Source organism: Mirounga leonina, unplaced genomic scaffold, assembly GCF_011800145.1.
Source record: "Mirounga leonina isolate KUSES-001 unplaced genomic scaffold, KU_Mleo_1.0 Mir_54, whole genome shotgun sequence".
Lineage (NCBI taxonomy): Eukaryota > Metazoa > Chordata > Mammalia > Carnivora > Phocidae > Mirounga > Mirounga leonina.
Genome location: NW_023270812.1, coordinates 10,647,097 through 10,670,099, shown reverse-complemented (window position 1 = coordinate 10,670,099; position 23,003 = coordinate 10,647,097). Strand labels below are relative to the sequence as shown.

Here is a 23,003-nt window from a genome sequence, read left to right as displayed (position 1 = left end):
TGTTGCTTATTATGGGGTGCCTTGGTGGCTCAGATGGTTAAGCGTCTGCCTTCAGCTCAGGTCATGATCTCAGGGTCCTGGGATCGAGCCCCGCATCGGGCTCCCTGCTCGGTGCAGAGCCTGCTTCTCCCTCTCCCTCTGCCACTCCCTCTGCTTGTGCTCTTCTGTCTATCTCTCTGTCAAATAAATAAATAAAATCTTTAAAAAAAAATTAAAATGTTGCTTATTATGCATGATCAGGAGGGCATTTGGGGCAAGTAGTGTGATGCTGAGCTCTTGAATCTTTTTTTTTTTTTTTAATTTTTATTTATGTATTTACTTGTGAGAGAGAGAGAGAACACGCAGGGGAATGGGGGGTAGAGGGAGAGAAAGAATCTCCAGCAGACTCCCTGCTGAGTGTGGAGCCTAGTGCAAGGCTGTGTGTGCAGCAGGGAAGCATGGGGTTCCCACAGGGACCTGACCTGTCACATCCTGTGCCTTTCGGGCGCCCACAATGTGCTTTAGGTGCTGGGGCGCCACAGGCGGAAACAGGGCTATAATGATCTCACAACCCTGAGATCATGACCTGAGCCAAAACCAAGAGTCGGATGCTTAACCAACTAAGCCACCCAGGCGCCTTGAATCTTTTTTTTTTTTTTTGAAGATTTATTTATTATTTGGGAGAGAGCAGGGGTGTGGGCAGGAGCAGAGGGAGAGAGAGAGAGAATCCCAGGCAGGCTCTGCACTCAGCAGAATGTCCACTGAATGTGGGGCTCAATCCCACGACCCTGAGATCATGACCTGAGCCGAAACCAAGAGTCAGACACTTAATAGACTGAGCCACCCAGGGGCCCCTTGAATCTTTTTTTTTTAACTTCTCACTGAATTCCCACGGCCTGTGACTTGGCGCAAGCCCGCAGCCCTCCATTTGGAGCCTGGAGAAGCTGACCTCGAAAATGTTTCAGTATGTATCTGAAAAGGATGAAGACTTCCAGAAAACATCATGATGCTACCATTACCACATTTAAAAAAATTAATGGTAATTCCTCAATATCATCCCCCAAAGTCAGTCCGTGTTCTCTGACATTTCTCCAGTTCTCTGGTAAGCTTACTTTTCCTGTCAGTTTTTAAAACTCATGATTCAAACACGGCATTCCTGTGGCTGCTGGCCGAATGTCTTCTAAATTTCTAATCTACTGCAGGGGTCGGCAAACTTTTCCTAAATAGTAAATAGTTTAGGCTTGGTGATGAGCGTCTTACTTAAACACTCAGGTCTTTTCCACCAACATGAAGCCAAGGTCAAAGGTCCTGCCACCCACACTTGGTAACGTTGTATTGAGTCATCACTCAGGAGGTCAGCAGTTGGACACAATGAAGCAACTGGTTCCATAAGATGGGGGTGGGGGAGGGCTGTGCAGCCCGCACCCGCTTGTACCTGCTAGCACCCGAGGGTGTCCAAGACAAACGCAGAACTAGACCCAACTGTGCCTGGCACTTGTAGGATAAAGGAGACGTCTCAGATTAGCAGGGAAAGATTGTTTCCCTAAGTGATGTCCCTATAACTGGGGAGGTACATGGAAAAAGGTGAAATTGGATCCATTCCTTAGACATTAATTATTCTAGGATACATCCCAAATGGATCACAAGTTTAATGTCAAAAATAAAGCACACAATTACTAGAACACCTGGGTATATTTTTCTCTAACCTGGTGACCTTTGTAACTATACTTAAGTTAAAGGGGAGAAAGCTTTTGCATGGCTAAGAGATTTCAGAAAAGAATACAAACTCGAAAAATAGTTGCAACTTAAATCACAGATAAAAGATTAATACCCTAAAAATAGAGAAGAAAAAGGCCAATCCTCTCTGTATTAAACTTTAACATTTCCTTCTATTGTAGAAATATGCTCCTAATGTTTCTCTTTATATTAGAAATCCTTTCTCTCTCTTTGGAGAAAAGTGTCTAGAGACTTGAGCGCTCACAGAGAAGGACCGTGCATGGCCCTCAGCCACCTGACAAGACATCCAGCCCCCGCGCGAGAGAAGCCAGGCGCAGGTGACATTTCGGCCACGGCGGCTGCAGCCCCAGGTGCTAGCGTGTCCTGGCGAAAAGCTGCAGGTGCAGGGGGAAGGCCAGGCCACGTGGAGGGCGTTCATTCCGCAGAGCTAGCACCCCCCCCACCGGCTCCAATCCACGCCCAGCCCCACTGGAGGCATCTAGGGGTCCCTGACCCTCTTCTTTCTCTCTGCCTTTGACCATTTTGTATCCTGGTTAACTGAGTTGTCAGGACTGGGTTCGGACGCCTTCAGCTCACCTATAGCCCTCTGCCTGCATGTAGTGGGAGGCTGGGGAAGCCTCGAACTCGCGACCACAGGGGACTCACACGAACACACCTCGGGTCCACGATGGCCTAAATGCACGTAAGGAGAGAACACAGCCACCTTCGTCTACCCGATACATAAATTAGACTTGAGACAATAAAATTACTTAGTATTCTTCTTACGGCATTTTGGGTCAATGGCTGTTACTTTTAGTTTGCCATTTTAACAAATAATAACATATTTTTATTCCTCTTAGAAGGCAGCAACTGTCCTCTGACTCTGGGCCCATTCATATTTTTCCTGAATAGTAAGGAACGTATTTTCTTTTGACACACATTTATTTTTAAAAAGGGGTTAAGTACTGAAACTGTTGAGATTTTCTTTCAGAACTGAAATAAAATATTGTGACATTTATTAGTTCCATAAAAAGCTGTTATAAAATAGGCAGTGGCCTGGTTTCATAAGCCCCGCATGCCCTACTGTTTATGAAGGGAGATAGTCCTGAGCACCACAACAGTATCTCCCAGGAACAAATTCCCATGGAGATTTAAATTTAAATTCCTGCTTCTTAACCTAGATATAGAGTGACTTGTGCACATTCCTTCATTTCTTCTTTTGTTCAAACGGCACAATCGAGATCTTCCCCGTCTGTCCAAACCCCAGCATGTTGTGACCACTGCTGCCAAGCATCCCAAAATCCCGGCTTCTGAGTGAGGTGTGGGCACCCCTCCTCCCTACTCCCCAAAACAAGGTCCCGGTGACGGCCGGCCGACGCGTCCCCACCCCAGCGCCCTTGCCAGCCCTTCTCGGTTCCTGCAGGTGGTAGCTGGCCAGACTTGACTCCAGAAAGGTGTGTGACCAGCTGGGCCTTGGTTTCCTCACCTGTGGCACCTGCCCAGGTGTTCCTGAGAAGGTCAAGGGACTTGATTTGCACAAACAGGCTTGGAACAATCTGAGGGGCCACATAAACGTGAGGTGGATTAAAGGCCTGCCTCGTGGCAGGGTGGGCTCGGGAGGTGTGGCCACCTCCCCCCTCCACATCACCAAACACTGAAGACACGTAACCAGAAACGCCATACAGAACACAGCCTGGATGGACGGAGGGAGGGGAACGTTCCAGCAGCACGCGGAGAGGCCGCCGGACCGCGGAGAACCTGGCACTGTCCTGCTGGGGGGCAGACTGAGCCAAGGAGGAGGGCTCCAGGCTGGGCCCGCCCCTCCGGAGGGGCGACACACAGGGACAGGGGGCCCGGGCCCTCTGCAGGGGTGAGGCCTGAAGGGCAGGTCCTGATAAACAGAGATGGTAGAGAGGGTGCTGTGGGCTCCAGATGGGGTGGAGGGGCCCTCCAGGAGGAGCCACAACCACAAACCTGCAGGTCACGTGGATATGGATAGTGGCCCTGGGGTGGGGAAATCCCCAGGTGGAGCGGTCCCATAAAGACCGCATCAGAGTCTGGGGGTCTCCTTCCAGCCCTCCCCCCACCGAGAACTGGCTGGCCTCAGGGCAAGACCAGTGCCCCCCCGAGGCAGCCCCCCACTCCGCTCCTGTAAATGGAAGCCCTTCTCCTGACCTGGGGGGCTGGCAGCCCTTGAGGCCAGAGGCGCGCCAGGCGACAGCTCTGGCCCTAAGCTGGGAATCCCTTCCCTGGCCGACCAGCCCTCCGGGTAAAGTCTCTTCACACAAGGTCTGGACGTGTTCATCCGACAAAAGGACCGCCAAGCTCCGGGCCAGCAGCAGTGGAAGCTGGGGGACAGTGGCGGAAAAGCTCCCACGTGCGGAGGGAAGCACCATGCTGAGCCTCTCGGCCCAGATGAGATCGTTCAAGGCAAAGACTCCAGAGTGTGCCTCACAGACCATCCCCCGGGACCACGTGCTTCAGGGACACAGACAAGATGCCGGGGCACAGATCCTGGTGTGTAGGCGGCCGGCCGGTGTGTCTGACCGAGACCCTGCGCCCTCATGCCAGCAGAGCAGTGACAGGAAGGTCTGAAGGGTGGGCATCTGCACGTCTGACTTCCCTCCTGGGCCAGAACCCTGCGTGGATGGGCCTGCCCCTCCTGGTCCACTGGGGTCCCTCCGGGGCCGAGAAGCCTGGGACCCCACGTCTGGCACAGTGGGGTGGCGGGACGGCTGGCAGCCGGAGTCCTCCTGTGGCCTCGCCGGCACCAGGGCCCCGGGAGCGCGTGTCCCCAGAGAGGATGTGGAGGGGGTGGCAGCCAGCGGTGAAGGGCACGGCCCTCCCGGGCAGGGTCACCAGCAGTCACAGAGCCGGCCCAGGGGCGACACTTCCCCTCCGTGTCCTCTTCCACATCCCAGGCCTCACGGACGTGGTCAGCACGTCGGGGGGGAGTGATGGAGCTCCAGGGCCCTGAGCCCAGTGGGGAGCCCATGGCCCGGGGGTCTCTGCGTCTGACCAGGTGGCTGCGAGGTGCAAGCCTGAGCCTTCCAAGGTCCTCCCGTCCTCTTGGGGGAAGACAGACAAACTGGTTAACTTCTACTTTGCAGGATCAAATACACAGGCTCCAGAGCCTCTGCTCATGACCACTGGATTCTGGTTCTGTCTGTCGCCGACCAGGTGGGATCTCTGACCAAACTTAGGGGTCTGCTTCTCTCTCCCTGGGGCCCCACTGGTGTTGGCGTCACTGACCCTGAGTCTCCGGCATCACACGCAAGACTGGTACGTCCGGTCCTGACGGACCCCGTTACCATGACGACCCGCGGCAGTGCTCCGTACCAGAAACGCGCACGGCCACGTCACCGTCTCGTAAAACACAGCGTAGGAGTTTATTGACTGATCAGGATCCACACATCACAACCGGTTCTTCGGTCTCCTAAAGTCTCTTTGAAAAATTGGTTGTATTTTTAAAATCTACGTTGAGAAGACTTCACTTTTTGAGGCGACAGGTCTGTGGGTCTCGACAGACGCACAGCATACGCCACCCCGGAGAACAGCTCTCCCTGGAGACTCCCTCATGCGGCCTCTCGGGTGACAATCCCTCCCCAGCCTCCTGGCTCCGGACAGACTCTCACCCGCTCTCCTCCCCCCTGGACTGGTCTCTTCCGGAATGTCTGGGTCGTAGGCTCAGCATGTGTTTCATGTCAGGCCACCAGCACTTGGTCCGGTCAGTCTGATGGGTTGGCCATCCTGACGCGGGGGGCGGGGGGCGGGTGGCTCTCCGGGCTCTCAGCTGACCTTCCCGGGAAACTCATCGTCAGCATCTGGCTCTGGGGGAGCCTCTGTCCCGACACTCTGCCCGCCTGCTGAGGCGGCTGGTTTGTTCTGTTTGCTGGGTACACGTGCTCGGGGAGCTCTGATTTCCCGAGGTTTCTGTGGCGTGGGGCTTGCCGGCTCGTCCCCCTAACAAGGTCGCACACGGAGCGAACGGTTTCATTGTGGTCGAGTCCGGCAGATCTTTTTCGTGTAGAGATCACGCTTTTAGTGGCGTTTCTCAAGCTCCTGTGTTCTACGGTTTTATGCTTCATATCTAGGTCTAGATTCCATTTCACTTACTTTTTGCAAAAGGTGTGGTACACACATCAAGGGTCACTTCCCGTCTGCAGGGGTCGCCCCACGGCTCCAGCACCACTGGCTGGAAAGACTCGCTCGCTCCGCAAAACGGTCTTTGCTTCTGGGCAATTAGTGCAAACGGCAGGACGTGTTGTGAATCTCGTGAGCCAAATGCTAACGTGAAATTCGTGTTTGTGTAACGTCGCTTTAGGCATCAAAGCACTTACCTCTCGAAATTATACGTCTTATTAATCAAAGGGTGAGCAGGCCGATCACATTTCACCAGGATGGTTTCCTAATAAAAAAAGAGGAAACAAGGCGTCAGGACTCAGCCGGGGCCATGCTGATAACACTGGACAGAGGCTGGCGAACCACCGCCCTTGGGCCAATCCAGCCTGTCGCTTGTTTTCGTAAACGGAGTTTTAGTGGACTACAGCCAACCCTGGGTTACAGATTGTCTACGGATGCATTTTACTCGACTGCACGATTGAGTAACAAGACAGAGACCATACGGTCCTCAAAGACTGTGACCCTTCCTTCCCCTCCAGCGGAATGGTGGGCCAGGCGCAGATGGCAGAAGAAAGCCGCCTCTGCGGAGGATTGCACAGTGGGCTCCTTCTCTAAGAAGCACAGCCGCCCAGGACGCCGACTCTCGGGGCACCTGACAGCTCAAGGCAGGTGTAAGACTCACCCGCCCGGGACTCAAGAAGTCCCACCTCAGACATGCTATGATTTAATTATAACTGCAGGCGCTAAAAGTTTTCTTTGTTTCAAACACATCACTTTTGCTCTAGCTAAACCATCTTCAGTGCCATCGTGTGTGGAGAGAAGGGAAAGCTGTCTTTAGCAAGAAACGCAGCTCTAGGTCACTTGTCCTTAGGCAAAGAAAAAATAAATACTTTGAAGGGGTTCCAATTCTAAAACGAAATGCAAATTCATGAAAAGACAGGCGTATAGAAAGAAGTAAAAAAACAAACCAACAATTGCAGCAGTGAATAACCCGTAGACGTTTGATTTTTCCATGACAGCTGTTGGAGGATGTGGTTCCCATCTTCTTACTGGAGCTTTGAGAAACAGAGAAACAGAGACAGAGAGATCCACCTGCAAACAGAAACGCATGTCCCAAAAGCGGCCTGTTGAGGCGTTGAACGCACAAGCTGTGGGACCTGGTAGCTGGCTGTTCCTCACGCGGTTGGTGGTCACCTCCTTTCTGCCAACCACTCGGTCGGGGCCGTGCCCTGTGGACTCTGCAAAGCCTTCTGGCTTACTTACTGATCTCGCCAGAGAGCTGAGCCTTGGCTGTCTTCACAATCGAGGGTGAGATGCTTTAACCACCGGCGGGCATCCGGGGAAGTCAGGTTGTGAGACACGTCACCAGCACCTTCAGTCAGGCGTCTCGCGTCCCTCTCCCCTTGCCGACACCCGCCGCCACTGCCGCCTCGGCCTCTCTGTCCCCAGCCTGGTGTCCTTCCAGTTCACTCTTCGTGTCACTGCCTCAGAAACCTTCCCGAAATGTAAACGGCACAGGAAGGGGATGAGGAGAGTGTAACAACGAGGAGCGTGTGCGGAGCGGGCAGCGCGGAGCGCCAGGCTGCAGCGGGGGCGCCCGTGGGGGTCACTCAGGTCCTGACTTCCAGCCGTCAGTCGCACCTGGCCGGGGAGGAGGCCGCGTGTTCCCGTAACGGAGAGTTCAGCAGAGCCCATGGGCTGGAGCCCAGTCCAGGTGGCCTCGCCAGCAAGGAGCTGGGGCCTCTGACCGCGGCCTCCTTCGCGTCGCAACTGCCGAGACGCCTAATCTGGTCAATACACGGAGACTTGCGTGCGGCCGCGTCCCAGCCCAGCTTTCAAGAAGGAGGTTTCATTCGCAGGGGAGCCGCTAATGGAGAGTTCATTCTCGCTGAGCATCTACTGAGCACCGGCTGTGTGCCAGAGCGGTTTCAGGGGCTGTCTATCCCCACACGGTAACAGCGACATTATGTAACAGTGGTAACATCCTCCATGCATCCCACTCCCAAACCCTGAAAGAAGATGGAAGGACGAGCTCTCAGACACCCCCCAGGACAAAGGCACGGACACGGTTTTCAGAGCAGAGCCCAGATTCCTGGCTCCCAGCCCCAGAATCTGACCACCAGCCTCGGTCCCTCGCTCCCTCCCAGAGGCATATTTTCCTTTTTCTGTGCCTGATCGTGGTGGCATTCCTTTAATATTATGCCAAGACGTAACCACAGGGCCTCAGGATGAACACACACCCCAAAGTGTTTTACTGATGTTTTCCAACGCTGAAGTTTTAACCATAAAGAAAAACAAATGAAAAATGCTAAGATTCACAACGTCTCACCCAAAAGCTCAAGGGACGCCATATAAGGAACATAAAAAGCCATAAAAACAAGCCTGAGTCCAAAAGCTCCCCATAGCTATTTAGAATGTCGTCCTACAGTGTGATCACTAGATCTTAAACATCTGAAATGATTCCAAGAGCAAAGTTTCATTTTCCCAAACACAGCTTAAGTGTTCTTTCTTGCCTATCCAAACAAATACCTCCTCGTTCATACTGCTAAACATCCCTTCTCCTCACAAGTAAGATCCATGCCCTCGACCTTTTAAGATAATATCCTTTCATCCAAAATTTCAAGCTCTTGCCCTACGACACCCTTCCCTTCCGAAGGGGAATGGCCCGGATGTGTTAAGTGGTGGAGGCAGACCCTCGGGGCTCCCCTGTGGCGCAGACACACTTGCTCGTGGAATCCCAAGGCTCCATGGGGCGCCATGTGGCAGGTGCCCAGCTCAGAGCCGGTAATGGACAAAGTCATTCTCCCGACACTGAGCTGCTTCCGTATCTGTATCCAATCCCCTCAGACAGCTTTCAAAAGCATCCAGGGCGTACAATTCTTTGCCATCAACTCAGCCATTCACACTTTGAAACTAAAAGTCAATTTTAATCCAACTGCCGCATGCTCAGACCAGGAGGAGCTAAGTGAAGGGCATTCAGAATGGAAGGCCCTGCCCTTCGGTGTTCCTTCCTGGTCCTTGGCCTTCTCCACGCTGACCACAGGGAGCTTGCTCACCTCCGCTGGGGAGAGTGGAGGCCAGGGTCAGACGCACTGTGATTCCACCACAAATATCTGAGTTCTCTCTTCTCGGGAGGCGGGCACTCAACACCATCTTCAGGGAGTATCACCTCCTTATTCCGAGAAACCTGCTGGATGGGCCATGAGCTTTGCAAGCATAAGGCAACAATCCTCTCCCAGGAGGAGATGTTTGGGTTCCATGGCCCAAAGAGCTAAAACAGTTAAAGATGGTCATCGCTGTGGTCAATAGGTCTTTACTAGTTGCCTCTGGGTCACTACCTTCATCGAGACGGATAAATCTCAGCAAATTCATGTTGAGTCTGGGGCGCCTGGGTGGCTCAGTGGGTGAAGCGTCTGCCTTCAGCTCAGGTCATGATCCTGGAGCCCTGGGATTGAGTCTCGCGTTGGGCTCCCTGCTCAGTGGGGAGCCTGCCACTCCCTCTGCTTGTGCTCTCTCTGTCTCTTTCTCTCTCTCTCAAATAAATAAATATTTTTTAAAAAAAACACAGAACCTGTCTATAAAAAAAAAAAATCATGTTGAGTTGAAAAACCCAGTCCCCTGAAATACAACCAAAACTCACCAATGACTTTTTAGGAGCAAATATAGATAGGAAAATTTATATACATATAACCATCTATAGTGTATACAGTTTTATTTGTAAGTATAATTTAGGTAAATTTTTATACCTAATTTATAAGTATTGTAAGTATAAATATTGTATAATTTATAGGTTTTATTAGCATCTATAGTTAGAGTATCTGTTTAATGCAAGACAGCTCAAATGAGATTTGATGTAGTGATGGCCTCAGATGGGGAGCTAAGGTGGGGGGGTCATTGCTATGTCCAGTTCCCACACTGGTGATAGATTCATAGAGGTTTGTATGCTAGTAAAATAAACAAGCAGGCATGGATTCTGAATCACCCTAAGTCCTGCATTAAAAAAAAAAAAAACAGCACAACCAGATAACAAAACAAATCCCATGGACATTTACTATAAAGTGGCAGGTTTCCCTCTGAACTGCAAAATATGGGGGAGTGAGGACACGTAGACGGAGCATGAGGACCGAAGGTCCCAGGGTCTCCCTGACTCTGGAGCCTGGCCTCTGGGCTGCAGACAGTGATGCAGGGGACTAAACCCATCATCATGACACTTACCCAAACCTTCACTGGTCACCTGGGCAGGAAGCCAGGGAACCCTTCATTATTTCAAAGCTAATAAGTAAAGGGGAAAGGGCAGAGCACCCCCATGGACTGTCCCTCTGGGTAACAGCAAGGACATGGGGGAAGTATCTCTTTAAAAGTTTCCAAGAGTAAAGGAAGAAGGAATGACAGAGCTAGATTAACACCATTTTGCAACCTGGTGACATGAATGAGCTTTACCATTGCTCACTTCACAGAGAAGCACCTCCCAATAAAGAACTCATGCCCTTCCTGCCTCAGGGATGGAACCTGGGTCTGGCCAAGCCTCTGGGTCCTCCTGCCTCTCCACAGGACATGCAGAGGACAAAGGAACACGATGAGCTGCACCAAGGAGATGCAGATGATGAGAAACTCCCCAGGTCCTCGGGCACCAGTGGCCCAAAAGCCAAGGGGAGGTGCTCTAAACTATAAAAAAAAGAAAAAGAAACCAGGTGATTCCAGCAAGGTACACAGATGAGGAAAGGACGCCAGGGAAATTTGGTGGCTGGTACAAGGTCACCCACATCTTCCTGGTAAGAACAGGAAGGCCAGATGGTCACATCTGTGTCTCATCTGTCATCTTGCTCCCATGTGGTCATTCAGGGAGCACCTGACTACAGAGAGGTCACACTATGGGGAGTGCCCAAGCTGCATTCCAAGTGCCCTGAGGCCTGGGGGCCTCCCTCCGGGCCACAGAGGCTGACATGGGGACCAGGACCTGTAAGCACGGCAGAGGGGGCAGGGCTAGAAAGAGGTGCAGAGACAGAAGGGCCGAGCTGGTGTTCTCGGACCATCTGCTCACAGCCTCAGCGTGTTCCCAGTGGATTGTTTGTCTTGGTTTGTAGGAGTGTTTGATGCATCTCATGAAAGTCTTCAGGAAAACCCACTCTCTCGTCTGGGCTCTACATTCCCATGGGCGACAGACTGAGCTCAAATCCGGCTGTTTCTTCGTGCACGCTGAGCTCAGCTCCGAGAGACTGTCAGCCTGCAGGTGGGCGCCCCACCTTTCTGCCTCTGACAAGTTCAAAGATGCCCCTTTTGTTTGCAAATTCGCCCCTAAGCATCCCTATTTCCTTCCCCGGTTCTTATCCCTGGGAACACCAGCCAATGCTGATCCCTCAGGGCCTGTCCCCTACAGCTGGTCTGCGGGGTGCCGCCCAGCCCCCCTTCCACCCACGGCTGCCCCCTCATCCCCAGAACACAACACCTGTTCCCCACCCACCCAAATCTACCCCCTGCTCACTGGTGTCTCGTCCAGGAGTCAAAGACCACAGGTCGTGTACCCAACGCCAAGTGCCAAACGATGTGTCATACATTATGATGACTTAAGGGTAGAGACGCCGGTAACCGAGAAGGGGAGTTCCAAGGACCCCGCACGCTGTGCTCACAGACGGGAAGCAGCCAACTTCTGTGTCAGTTACCGTGGCTTACAGAGCGGTAGTAGGTTATGCTGTTTTACTGCGACCTCGATGAGGACACAAAGGAGGGTGTTCATGTCCTGTTGGCATTACTTTTCCTCAAAAACAGCGGGAGGAATATATTTATTATGTTTGTGTGTTGCTAATAAATATTATTAAGTAGCTGCTGCTTCCTTCCCCATTCACAGCGTGCTGGTGACCGATCGGGCTGGGCTGAATGTCCCTACACTTGCAGGCATTCTGGCCATGCATTCCCCTCCGAGATCAGGAACACGGTCCGGGAGGGCGGCCCCTCACACAGGCACACGGGCATGTGGGCACGTCGAGGCGAGGGGCTGGCAAGTTTCCACATGGCGGAGAGGGGACAGGACATCACGCGTGAGCGCCTGGCGGGGGCATCCAGCTTCCCCTCGCCCGTCGGCGGACCCTGCCCAGGCCTCCGGGACCACGACGCCCAGAGGCTCCGTGGTTCTTTGGGGTCTTTGGTGAGAAGCAGGCGCAGCGGTCTTTACAACTAATACAGAACCTACTAGCTAATTCTGACTCTGCTACAATTCATGTGACCCTGGGGGCTCATTTTCCTTTCAAAGTCCCATTTCCTACCATCTGTATAACGTGTTGGCAGCGGAGTCAGGCCCAGCGGCACCTCAGGGGCCCACAGTTCTAAACTTCAGATCAAATTCGTCGTTCATCAAAGAAGAAGCTCCAGGGAGGGGAGCGCGGCCCTGAGTGCAAAGACGATGGGAATGGAGTAAGTGAGACCCAGGGAGGGGATTCCTGCAGAACCAGGATCTGCTGAGCGCTGATAGGGTGAGAGTCGATGGTGACTCCATTTCGGGCATTAGAAACCGAGTGGACGGAGTTACCACCTGCAAAGACAGGGAGACAGGAAGACGAGTCCGTCCAAAGGGGAAACCAAGAGCTCGGTTTTGGACGTTCTGGTTGGAGATCATGCGAGCCATCCCGAATATCGGTTCTGAGACTCAGGGCTGTCTGGAGCAGGGACGCAAACGGGAGAGCTGCTTTTCACCTCATCTCAGCAGAGCTGGGGCGTTCCCGGGGGGCAGACGCCAGAGTTCCTGCGGCGAGTCCGCACGTCTCCGCTTCCTCCAGAAGCTGCAGCAGAGGGTGCCAGCCACCCTGCGAGGACCAGGTAAACCCCACGGAAAGGACAAGGCATCTGTTAAGGACCGTACAGAACTTCGATCATTAAAAACAGCAGTCTTTGTAAGCACCTCTCAAAAATAGTTTTGACCTCAGCTGCAGGTATTTGCATAAGAATCCTTTGACCCATAGGCTTTGTTCAGCTGCCTTCAGAAACTCAAGTCCCTGATGGTCGGACTGACCAGTTTAGTAAGAGTGAAGAGTAAGGGAGAACTGCAGACGAGGAGACAGAGCCAGCGACCTGCTCTTGCAGACCCCAGTCCCACGAGCCAGCGAGGGCCAGGAGAGAGGCCAGGCGGCTGTTCCGTCTGACACGGATTCTATTTACAGGTCGAATCCAAAACTATTCAGTGTTGAATTCGACGGCAGGCTGCAAGGAAATCCAACACAAACTCGCAGCCTCTTCCCACTCTGGAAATAAGAGCTTGCCTCAGGCCACGGCACCGACCACGCGGCCCCATCTGCAGTCAGCGACACCACGTTCCCGAACTAACGGCTCCATTAGGCTAGAAAACATCTTGGAACCCACCGATTTCTTTAAACAAAAACCAAAATCACCCAGTGAAAAGCAGTATTATCTTATCTTGATGGGTAAGATGGAAAAAAACACAAAACCCTCCAACTTCTGAATTTGAAACTTCAGTGGGACCCGGACAGGGACCAGAGGGGACAGTCACAAGGATGGCTGTAGGGCAAAGAGCAGCAGTAACACGGGACAGGGGCACAGCAGGTCCTCAGCACACGGGGGCCAGGCCCCCGGCTCAGGAGACGTGTTCCTAATGAAAAATAACTCCTGAAGGTCCCCCAGGGCGCCTGGAGACCACGCGAAGGGTAGAAAAGGTCAGAACTTAACCACCACAACTCAGCGTCTTCTCCTATGAAAAGCGATTAACAGGATGATCACGAGGGCTCCTTTTAACTCAACTTCCTAAGAATGAGAATTTAATTTGTCTCCTGGTGTTTCAGGCAACACACAATGCATCCAATGATAGGTGAAAAAATAACTAAAAACAAGGACTTTCTAGAGTGCTTACTTCCGTCGCCCGTCGGGGTGTTTAACAGGGCTCCAGCCGTTCCCCGGACCTCTCTGTAGAAAACGAAGCCGTCAATCCGCAGACTGAAGAGTCCTTGCAGGTTACAGCAGGCGACCAGCACAGGACGCATGCCAACGGCCCACCTTGTGGCGGTGGTGAGGTGGGGGGCAGCCATGTGCAGCCTCCACACGGCCCACGTCTAGAGGCCACTGAGAGTTCACATCCCACGTGCTTCCTACGCTCATGCCGCCACGGTCAGGACACGCTGCTTGGACGCAGAAGCCCAGCAGATTTTTAACTTTCATTGATGGAGACTCTCAAACACGCACAAAACAGGGGGCAATAGGATAACGGGCCGTCCCCCAGCCTCGCTGACACATGGTCCATCTGGTTTTACACATGTGCTCAACTCACCTGCCAGTTCTCTGGCATATTTTAAATAAAATATCGGACAGCATCATCACTGGATTCAACCCATGAGGACTCTTTTCTCCGCATGCCCACCATACGTTACTAATCTCACTGTCTGAAGTTAACATGACCCCACACGTATTCCAGTTTCTCTGGCTGTCCCCAGAACGTGTGGCTTACAGCTGGCTTGTTCAGGTGCTGTGATCACAAGCCTGGTGCGTCTCTCCTTCTGGTCCTGTCTCCCTTCTTGGTGTTCCCGATTTCTCAGAGAAGTCGGGTCAGTCGTCCTGCGAAGTGTCGCACATTCTGACTGGGCTTATTGTTTTCCTCCTGTTCAAAATGACAGACCCTGAGGCTCCGTTAGATACAGGCTCAGCTGGGAGGCCCAGTCTCTCCACCGTGGGGCTGTGTACCCCTCCGCATCTCATCACCACTTCCTAATGTCTGAGCATCTTGCTTTCAGGGAAACTTCGAGGGCTCTGGGTTCTGAGGGATTCTGGAACCTTCCGTGGGGAAGATCCTGCTGACCCCTAAGACTATCCTCCAGAGCCATCAGGACTTTCAAGTGCCGACTTCTAACTTTATCACTGACTCTGAATGTATTAAGTAGACTCTTCTACAAAGAAAAGCTTTCCCTAGTCAACTATTTGTTTACCCTGAAATGCATTTCATCCTGGAAAGGCATCATAAATGTTTACCTCTTTGTAACTTTTTAGAATAATAGACTGATGATGTTCCAGCACGCTGCACCCACGGTCCCTGAGGAGCCCCACTTCCCCGCACGTGGAAGCCAGGCTGGGAGCTGGGGTTCCTGCTATTACTTCCAGGCCTTCTGGGTACAGAAGGCTAAGAAACACACAGGTTCTGAAGAGAACACAAACCCTGAGCTGGTAGTAAATACGGCCATCGCATAAATTTAGAACACACAGGTCATGCTCGGCTGCATCGGTTCTAGGCTTGTGTTTCCTTCCTTATGCTCTAAACTTCAGGTCCCGCTCGTGCACGTGCTGACTGATTTGGGAGCTGGGAAACCAACGTAAGACGTAGGCGAAGTGACTTTCCTCACACACATCCACAGTTAGGAGCTTGTGGCTTCACACGAGGGAAGTGCCCCCGAGCCTCGTTAATTTCTCGCTCCCGGGGAAATCAAGCAACAGAACCCATCCGCATTATCCAAGAGGCTCTCTGAATTACTCTCAGGGTGGAAATATCTGGGCACTCTGTGAACCATCACACAGGAAGCTTCTCCAAAGACTGTGTTGGGGATGTCACTCACGTCATCAATGGCATGGACCACTCCTGCAGGCACCGAGCTGGGGGTAGGAGGACAGTGAAAATACACATCAACGTGGAGTTTCCGTCTGCTTCCTCACCATCCAAACTTTCACACCCCTTCCTTCCTTCCTTCCTTCCTTCCTTCCTTCCTTCCTTCCTTCCTTCCTTCCTTCCTTCCTCCCTTCCTCCCTTCCTCCCTTCCTCCCTTCCTCCCTTCCTCCCTTCCTCCCTTCCTTCCTTCATAAGAGAAAGAGAGCCAGCATGCAGGGTGAGGGGAAGGCACAGAGGGGGGAGGGAGGAAGAACCTCAAGTAGACTTTGTGCTGAGCACAGAGCCCAATGTGGGGCTTGATCCCAGGACCCTGAGATCGTGACCTAAGCCGAAAGCAGGAGTTGGCTGCTTAACTGACTGAAGCCTCCCAGGCACCGCAAAACTCTTCAACACTCGTATTTCTGCTGAGGCCTCCTTTTGTTTTCCCTTTCTGGTCCTCCCCACTGGTCCCCTCCTTGCCTCTGGCTCGGTCTCTGTGCCTCATACCTCTCGTATCAACGTCTCTGATTTTCTCCCCGTTCCTCAGTTTCCCCTCTCCTCCTTCCTTTTCACGTCCTCTGGAAACGTTTTCTCTCACGCCCCTGCTTTATTCCATAGTCCCTGTGGGCCATAGCAGTGATATAGCATCTCGACCCCGAGTTCGGGGGTGACCAATGGACAAGAAACCCTACGGCACAGTCTCTCGAGTGTTTGGGGGCAATCAGGAACCTGGAAAAATGCATCGTGCTTCAGAGCAAACGTCAAATGAACGTAAGTGAGGTAGGAGCACAAACGAAAGTTCACGAGGGCTCTGGTGAGCGCTGAGAAGCTGAACAGTGGGAGCAACACTGTCCAGCAGGCCTTCGTGCCATGATGGAAGCAGCCCGGCCCCAGCAGCTGAAAGGTCGCTCAGGCAACGGGACGCGCGGCGCGCAGGCCGGCCAGCGGTGATGTTACCACGCGTTCCCGACGCTCTCAGGCCCTTTGACATGGGCTGCGGCCCCAGCCAGCACGGCTCAGGAAGGACTAAGCTAGCAAAACAAAAGCGTTGGCGGAAACAGCGCTCAGTCGCTGTCAAAGAGGTACAAACTGTGTTTCATACTGCGGGGCTGACCCAGGGCCTTCGGAAGACCTTCCAAAGTCACAGGCTAGACCGTATGATTTAAACATCAGTGAGGCGCAAGGGAGGCCCTTCCAGGAGAACAAGATTTGGGCGGACAAGGGGAGGACCCTGACATGAGCCAACCTGCAGGGCAGAGGTGAGTGCCTGCCGGCCACAGAGCCGAGGAGACTGACCTAAGGGAAGCAGGGGGCTAGTGTGCGGCATCACGTGGTCAGAGGGCCCGGAATGTGGAATCCATTCCGCAGGCAACGGGGTGGACCTTTCCACGCGGCTTTGTTTCATCCGGGGAAGAAGGGAAAGTCCTATTGAGTATGGTTTTCAAGTAAACAGCCCACTAAAACCATTTCCGATAATTCTGTGTTATTCAGTAATACCATCAGAACTCTAAGTCACAAATACCAGCAACACTAGTGACCTTCTCGCACCCCTGAGGGGTCTCTGGAGTAAACAAAGAAGGACACCCCTCCCCTATGATGCACTAACATACAGAGAAAGGACCAGCCAGAGCTTGGCCCTGCCAGTCGCTGAAAGAAGCCTGACCCCATCGGGCAGGAGAACCCCTACGACACACAAGGAGCTCGCTCAGAAATTCTGGCCACGTTCAAGCCACATTCCAGCAGCCTGCTAACTACTCAGTTCCTTCCATAAAACCACCCTCACCCAGAGCATGAGAAATTCGGCTTTGGGGCCAGGGGTAGGAACACAGGAGGCACAGGAAATGGCCGCACTTTCTTTTTCCTTAAAACAGACACACGCACACACATGCACACACACCCCCGCCCCAGTGCAAAAGCAAATTACCCGTCCTGTGAGGTTAGATCATCAAACTCCTTGTCGAAAGGCAACGGAGGACGGATCCGACAGTGAACTCTGATGTTCCCTTTCAGCTCCTACAACAACAGAGTTTGCACCCGTGAGCGGAGACACTGTTCCCTCAGAGAAGGCGCCCCGTACCGTTTCCCCAGGATGGGAGCCTTGGATTGCCCACCCACACCCCGGCCTCCGAATGAGTCCCCAGGAAGGAACACTGCCAGTCGGTGCTCCTTTACAGCTTTTCAAAATCCCCACGTAAATGTGTTCACTTGGCAAATGATCATCGTGTGGTGTGGTGAGAAGTATCAAGAAAACACCTCTCAAAAGCCACCTGCATCCAATTTGTGAGGCATTTGAGGGGAAGTTTCTGAAACCTGGTACTTCTGCTACTTTTCCAGACCCTGCAAAGCGTTCGTCTGAATCGTAGCAGGCTGTGATATCGCGGAGACCAAAACAAAGAGTGAGAAGGACAAACTGGGCGGTCTGGTAACAGCTCCTCACGTGCCTGCCGGAGGAAGGGCGCTGCGGTCGGAGACGGGTCCGCTTGGTGGGAGCACAGCATCGGGCACGTCCGCGCTCAGACGCCGGGAGCCATGCGGGGTCCGCCAGCTCCTGGGGGACACTGGCTCCGTGCCCACCGCTCTCCCTGGCACCGTGCCGGCCTCGTTTGCCCACCGGTCCTTGCGCAACCTTGGGACCATAATGAAGACCTCTGTGCCTCCTCCACAGGACAGCATGTCAGAAACACAAACTCTGGCACCGTGTCCTCCGGAAACCACCCTTCCCCACTCACTCCCACCAGCCCCTGGGCGCGTGGCTGCCTCCGCAGTCCCCAAATGCCTAAAGCAGCGGAGTCTGTCCTTATCGCTCCTGAAGTGCCGCGTCCACAATGAGAACCCATCTCCAGCTGCTTCTGACGTTCTGATATTCTTCTGTTCCTGCAGCCGAGCAACCACTAGCTTACTTGGCAGCTCCGGACATGAACGACCTATTCCGTGCTTGGGATCATCATCTAAAACCAGGAATTCTGCATCCACCTGAAGGCGGCCAGCCGCTCCTCCCCAGCCCCCCAGATGAGAGACGACGCATCCATGGGGAAGCATGGGGACTGCTGGCTGCAGCTCTGCCAGAATCCAGCATTCCGTGGGAGAATACGTGGCCTTGGGAACCAAGCCACACCGTATCACAAGACAGGAAAGACCACGTGGAAGGATGGGGAGGGGCAGGCCGGAGAAACTGGGAGACGGCAGGTGAAGGGCAGTGTCAGGTGACCTAAGAGGCGGCTGCATCCGTGAGTAAAGAAGTGTCACCCACAGAAAGGGACAGTCACCTCCACTCCATGTGCACCAGGGCATCCATCGGCACAGCCCGGTGTGGTCCGAGGAGCCTGGGGTGAGGGACCAGGTCCCCAGACTGAGCCTGCTGCAGTCTGAGCTCCTGTGGCAGGGAGAGGGACTCCTGCTAACAATCACGATGACGATGATGGTGCTGTGAGTTCCAACATGTTTTTCTATTTAAAAACTGATCTTAGCTCACAAGGCGATGCTGTTACGTGCGGTCACCTGTCCCTTGTGCACCTCTCCCGGGCACCTGCTCTTATCCCATTTCCTCATCAGCCAGCATCTGCGTACTTGGCATTCCATAGCCTGTTTGCTCTGCTTGAGCCTAGTGCTCTAGCCTGTGGAAATATTTTGGGATACTCCTTTCAAATTCATATCCTCAAATACAATAATATGCTTTTCTGTCTCCATCATGTCAGTAAGAATTAGGATCCAAAGAGTCTGGACAGAGCCCAGAGGACATCCCTACACAGCTCCTCTCCTGGCCGTCATCTGGGCCCAGGTCCCTGGCTGGGCGGGCCTGCCCCTCCCTCACTGCTCGGCCTCCACAGACGCCAAAAACCTGGGGGGGCGGGGGCTGGCCTGTGAAGGATGGCTCGCAGCTCTTATGCTGACGTTCTGTTCATTAATATTTCACGTCATACTTTTGCAAATGCCTGGCTGAAGACCAGATACTCTACATCTCTCCTCTTTTCTTGATGTGATACCTGGAAAGGACGAGAACACTGTCATTCTCATACACTCCTGCTGGTTCCGTGAGCAACGCGTTTTCCCTCTAAATGTTCAGAAAGCATTCTCTGGAGATCCGTTCTGAATCGTACCCTGGACTCACAGCTGGTTGATTCAACTAGTCGTGAAGCGCAGCTGCTTTTACTTCCTGAACGCTGAGTAGGTGATGCACACCCGCTGATTTACAGGCTGTCGGTGTGTCTTCCAGGGCGCAGAACGCGGCAGCCAGAGCGCCAAGCCTCGTCCCACCCTGGACCTGGCTCCCGCCCGAGGGCCCGCCTGGCCCCTTTGGACCCAGGGTGATGCTGCTGTCGAGACCAGGCAGGAACATGCACGGAGGCGCTCACAGAGTGCCTGGTCAGCAGAAAGCGCACAGAGCCCGAACCACACGGGGAGACAGCGAGCAGACAGGAGAGCCACTCCTAACCTCTGGGGGAGCCGGGGGCCGCGGAGCTGCCAAGCACAGGCTCAGTGGGGCTGTGAGCCGGCCCAGGCTGCAGCACGCCAGCAAATCTCTCGGGAGCAAAGGTCATCCAACAAACCATCAACTCCAGCCTCATCGTGCGCAGAAATGGAAACCCGAGTCTTCACATCTCCTGGGCCTCAGGCCTCACACTGCTTAAGAGGAAGGTGAGCCATCCTCGGTGTCCTGCTGACGGCGAAGCAAGCTGGAGCCGCGCTGGCCAGGGAGGCTGAGCTCTGAGGATCCCGGCTCACGCATTCCGGGCGCGCCCTCCGCAGACCCCTGGGCACACGCGTGCCCCTGCCTGGCCCCCGCCCTCGCGCTCGGCCAGGTGTCTGACCCCCCACCTGCAGGCCTCAGGCACTGGTCCTGTCCCACCCCACCCCGGGGCGGCTCAGCCCCACCGCCTCCTCGCCCGCGGGCCACACCTCCCCTCGGGCCACGCCTCCGGCACGGGCCACACCTCCCCGCTGGCCACACCTCCCCATGGGCCACACCTCCCCGCTGGCCACACCTCCCCACGGGCCACGCCTCCCCGTGGGCCACGCCTCCCTGTTGGCCACACCTCCTCGGCTGTCCACCCAGACCCCCACCCCTACCTTTCAATGAGGTCACCTTTCCCACCACCCTCCTCGGAACCTGAACCGTGAATGGAGCTCACCACCAAACGATTGTGAAGCATCTTCCTCTTCTGCTTCTCCAGCTCATACCGCGCGCTTACTTCCTGCAAGGACCGCTCCAGGTGACCCGCCTTCGACTGCCAGGCTGTGGGGACAATTTTACCACAGGTGCGAGTGAGGTTTTCAGGAGAGGATCTTCAAACCACTCTCCGTGACCTGCCCTACCTGCAGGAGACTTTCGCGTCCTGAGGGAAATTCACGGCTCTTCCCCCTCTTCTCCCAGTTCTCTGTAAAGCACCCCTCTTTGTCAGAGGCACACTATGCCCATTAGATAACCATGCTGTCCCCTTTTCTGGAGCACGTGACACGGAGGACCGCAGGCGCACACGCACGTGCGCACCTGTCACCTGGCCGGAGACCCTGCAGGAGGGTCCCTGAGCGGAACCCACCCAAGGAGCATGCCTTCATTTCTACAGTGCTTCTGGGGTGAGGACTTACAGCCCCGCGGCCAAAGGACCTTGCTCCCCGGGCTGTTAAGTCTGGTCGGTGATGAGAACATCCCCGTCTCCACCCAGTAGTGACCGAGCCTGAGAAAGAGCTGAATGGACAGAAGGGACCGTCACACTGCACTTCAGGGACATGACACGGGAGGCTCAGCAGGGACACAGCCCCAGCGCAGGGCCGGCATCGGAGAGAGCCTCTTGCCGTCCCCAGAGGACAGGGACCTCCCTGAGGGGCACGGCCACCGGGACTGTAGCCCCACGATGGCCAGCCCGTGCCTCGGGGTTTGCTCATGTCTGCACCCAGGCAGGGGCACAAAGCCACAGCAGATGCCAACTCCAATCCCTGGCAGTCCTCTGTGTCTGCACAACGGGCCAGGCTGCCATTGGGCTAGGGCCTCAGCTTACCCAGCAGAGCCTCGTGGCAGAGCTGTGCCCTCTGGACGGCCGCCACCACTGCGGAAAGACCATCCTGCAGGTGCTCCCGGCAAGTTCTGAAAACCTCCAGAGAAGAGGCTCGCAGCACCTTCATGTCTCGCTTCAGGTTCTGGACCACAAGAACACACAACCGAGATGATGTTATTGATCACATCACACCATATGGAATAGTCATGTAAGTGTCTATAAAATAAGAACACAGCCACACGGATGACACAGCCATGCATGAATCTCCCATGAACTAAACCCATTTAGAGCTGAAGGTCTTAAACGTTAGAGGGAGGACAGCTTTCTGTCCGCTGCGGACTTCCTCGTGAGGCCGGCCGGGCCCCAGTCCCCACGCCACCCTCCGCATGCAGGAACAGGGCTCTGGTCTCTTGTCCTGACTGCGATTGGGGCCACACTGTCCTGAGCACATGGCCAGAGCCATGATGGCCCCTGGGCGTGTGTGACCCATGTCCAGGTGCACCTGCGAGAGCATTTAGGCAACTCTGGGGACAAAGGAGCCGATAAGCGGTATCCCCCACGTCAGGGGCTCTTCCTTCTGGGACACTGTTTGGCACAAGTAGACAAGAGGCCCAGAAGGAAGGAGCTGATGTCCTGTGGTCTGACATCTAGCAAGCGAATCACGAAACCCCAGCTGATCTGAGATACATGTCCTTGGATTCTTACGTCTTTCTTTTCTGTAAAACGGAGACCGTTTCCGTATGTTTTGGAAACATTCTGATAAAATGTCCATACGGAATTGAATTACAGTATCTTTAGTACATGGGATGCAGATAAAGTCCCACACTTCCGTCAGAGATGGACCCCTTCCACTGAGCTGTAAGAGGACAAAGGATTAATCCTCCGTAAATCGATTCTACACACACTCCCGCAGTTCGTGGGGAGGAAAAACAAGCCTCTCAGGGCAGACTAATCATGTTTACAGATGGCGTTTTTGCTGTTGTCATAATGATCTTTTTTTTCCCTTCTAATTTCTGCCCCGGTCACATTGTTTGCAACAAAAGGTGAACAATGCTCCTAATCACACGATGGTATAAAAATACCCCGCACCACGTGGCCCTGGAGCATTGCCAGGAGTGCTAGGGCCACGGCCACGCCGCTTCCGACTTTTCTTTCCAGATGGCCCGGCAGGTCACAGGACCTGCTCCCCGGTGACCACGGTGATGTGCGTCCTGGTTAACCTGACCTGCATAAAGCCGTCTTCTACCATTTGACACTGGGATAAAGAAGAGGACCACCCTGCCTCCCAGTGTATCGGGAGCAGGGCTGTGTCCCACGGCCCGGCCACGGCCACATGGAGCTTCTCCCTCCCGCGTGGGCTCAGGACCCCAGGCCTCCTGTTCAGCAGGTGCCGCAAAGGAGGCGAGCTCCCGCCGTGGGCGCCAGTGAGACACGTTGGGCGTCTGCCTTGGCTCGGTCATGATCCCGGGGTCCTGGGCTCGAGCTCCATGTCGTTGGGCTCCCTGCTCCACGGGGAGTCTGCTTCTCCCTCTGCCCCTCCCCCTGCTGGTGCTCTCTCTCTCTCTGACAGATAAATAATTAAAAAAAAAAAAGAAGGCCACGTGGGTCAACTGTGCTGGAAG

At 54.1% G+C, this 23,003-nt stretch overlaps 1 protein-coding gene across 2 annotated transcripts in view; it reads right to left on the bottom strand.

Moving 5' to 3' along the window:
* The window catches only part of LOC118001769 (kinesin-like protein KIF25), a 37,085-nt gene that overhangs the window by 12,677 nt on the left and 1,405 nt on the right, over positions 1 to 23,003 (bottom strand). Inside the window, exons 3-7 of one of the 2 annotated variants that reach the window (XM_034991908.1) lie at positions 21,385 to 21,523; positions 20,518 to 20,621; positions 17,313 to 17,401; positions 15,360 to 15,396; positions 6,036 to 6,103 (exon numbers count right to left, since the gene is read on the bottom strand). In XM_034991908.1, coding sequence (XP_034847799.1) covers positions 6,036 to 6,103; positions 15,360 to 15,396; positions 17,313 to 17,401; positions 20,518 to 20,621; positions 21,385 to 21,523 — 437 coding nt within the window. Of the gene's footprint in view, positions 1 to 6,035; positions 6,104 to 10,229; positions 12,655 to 13,672; positions 15,397 to 15,895; positions 17,741 to 20,517; positions 20,622 to 21,384; positions 21,524 to 23,003 lie in introns of those variants that run through there. The other variant, XR_004676835.1, reaches the window with a different exon arrangement.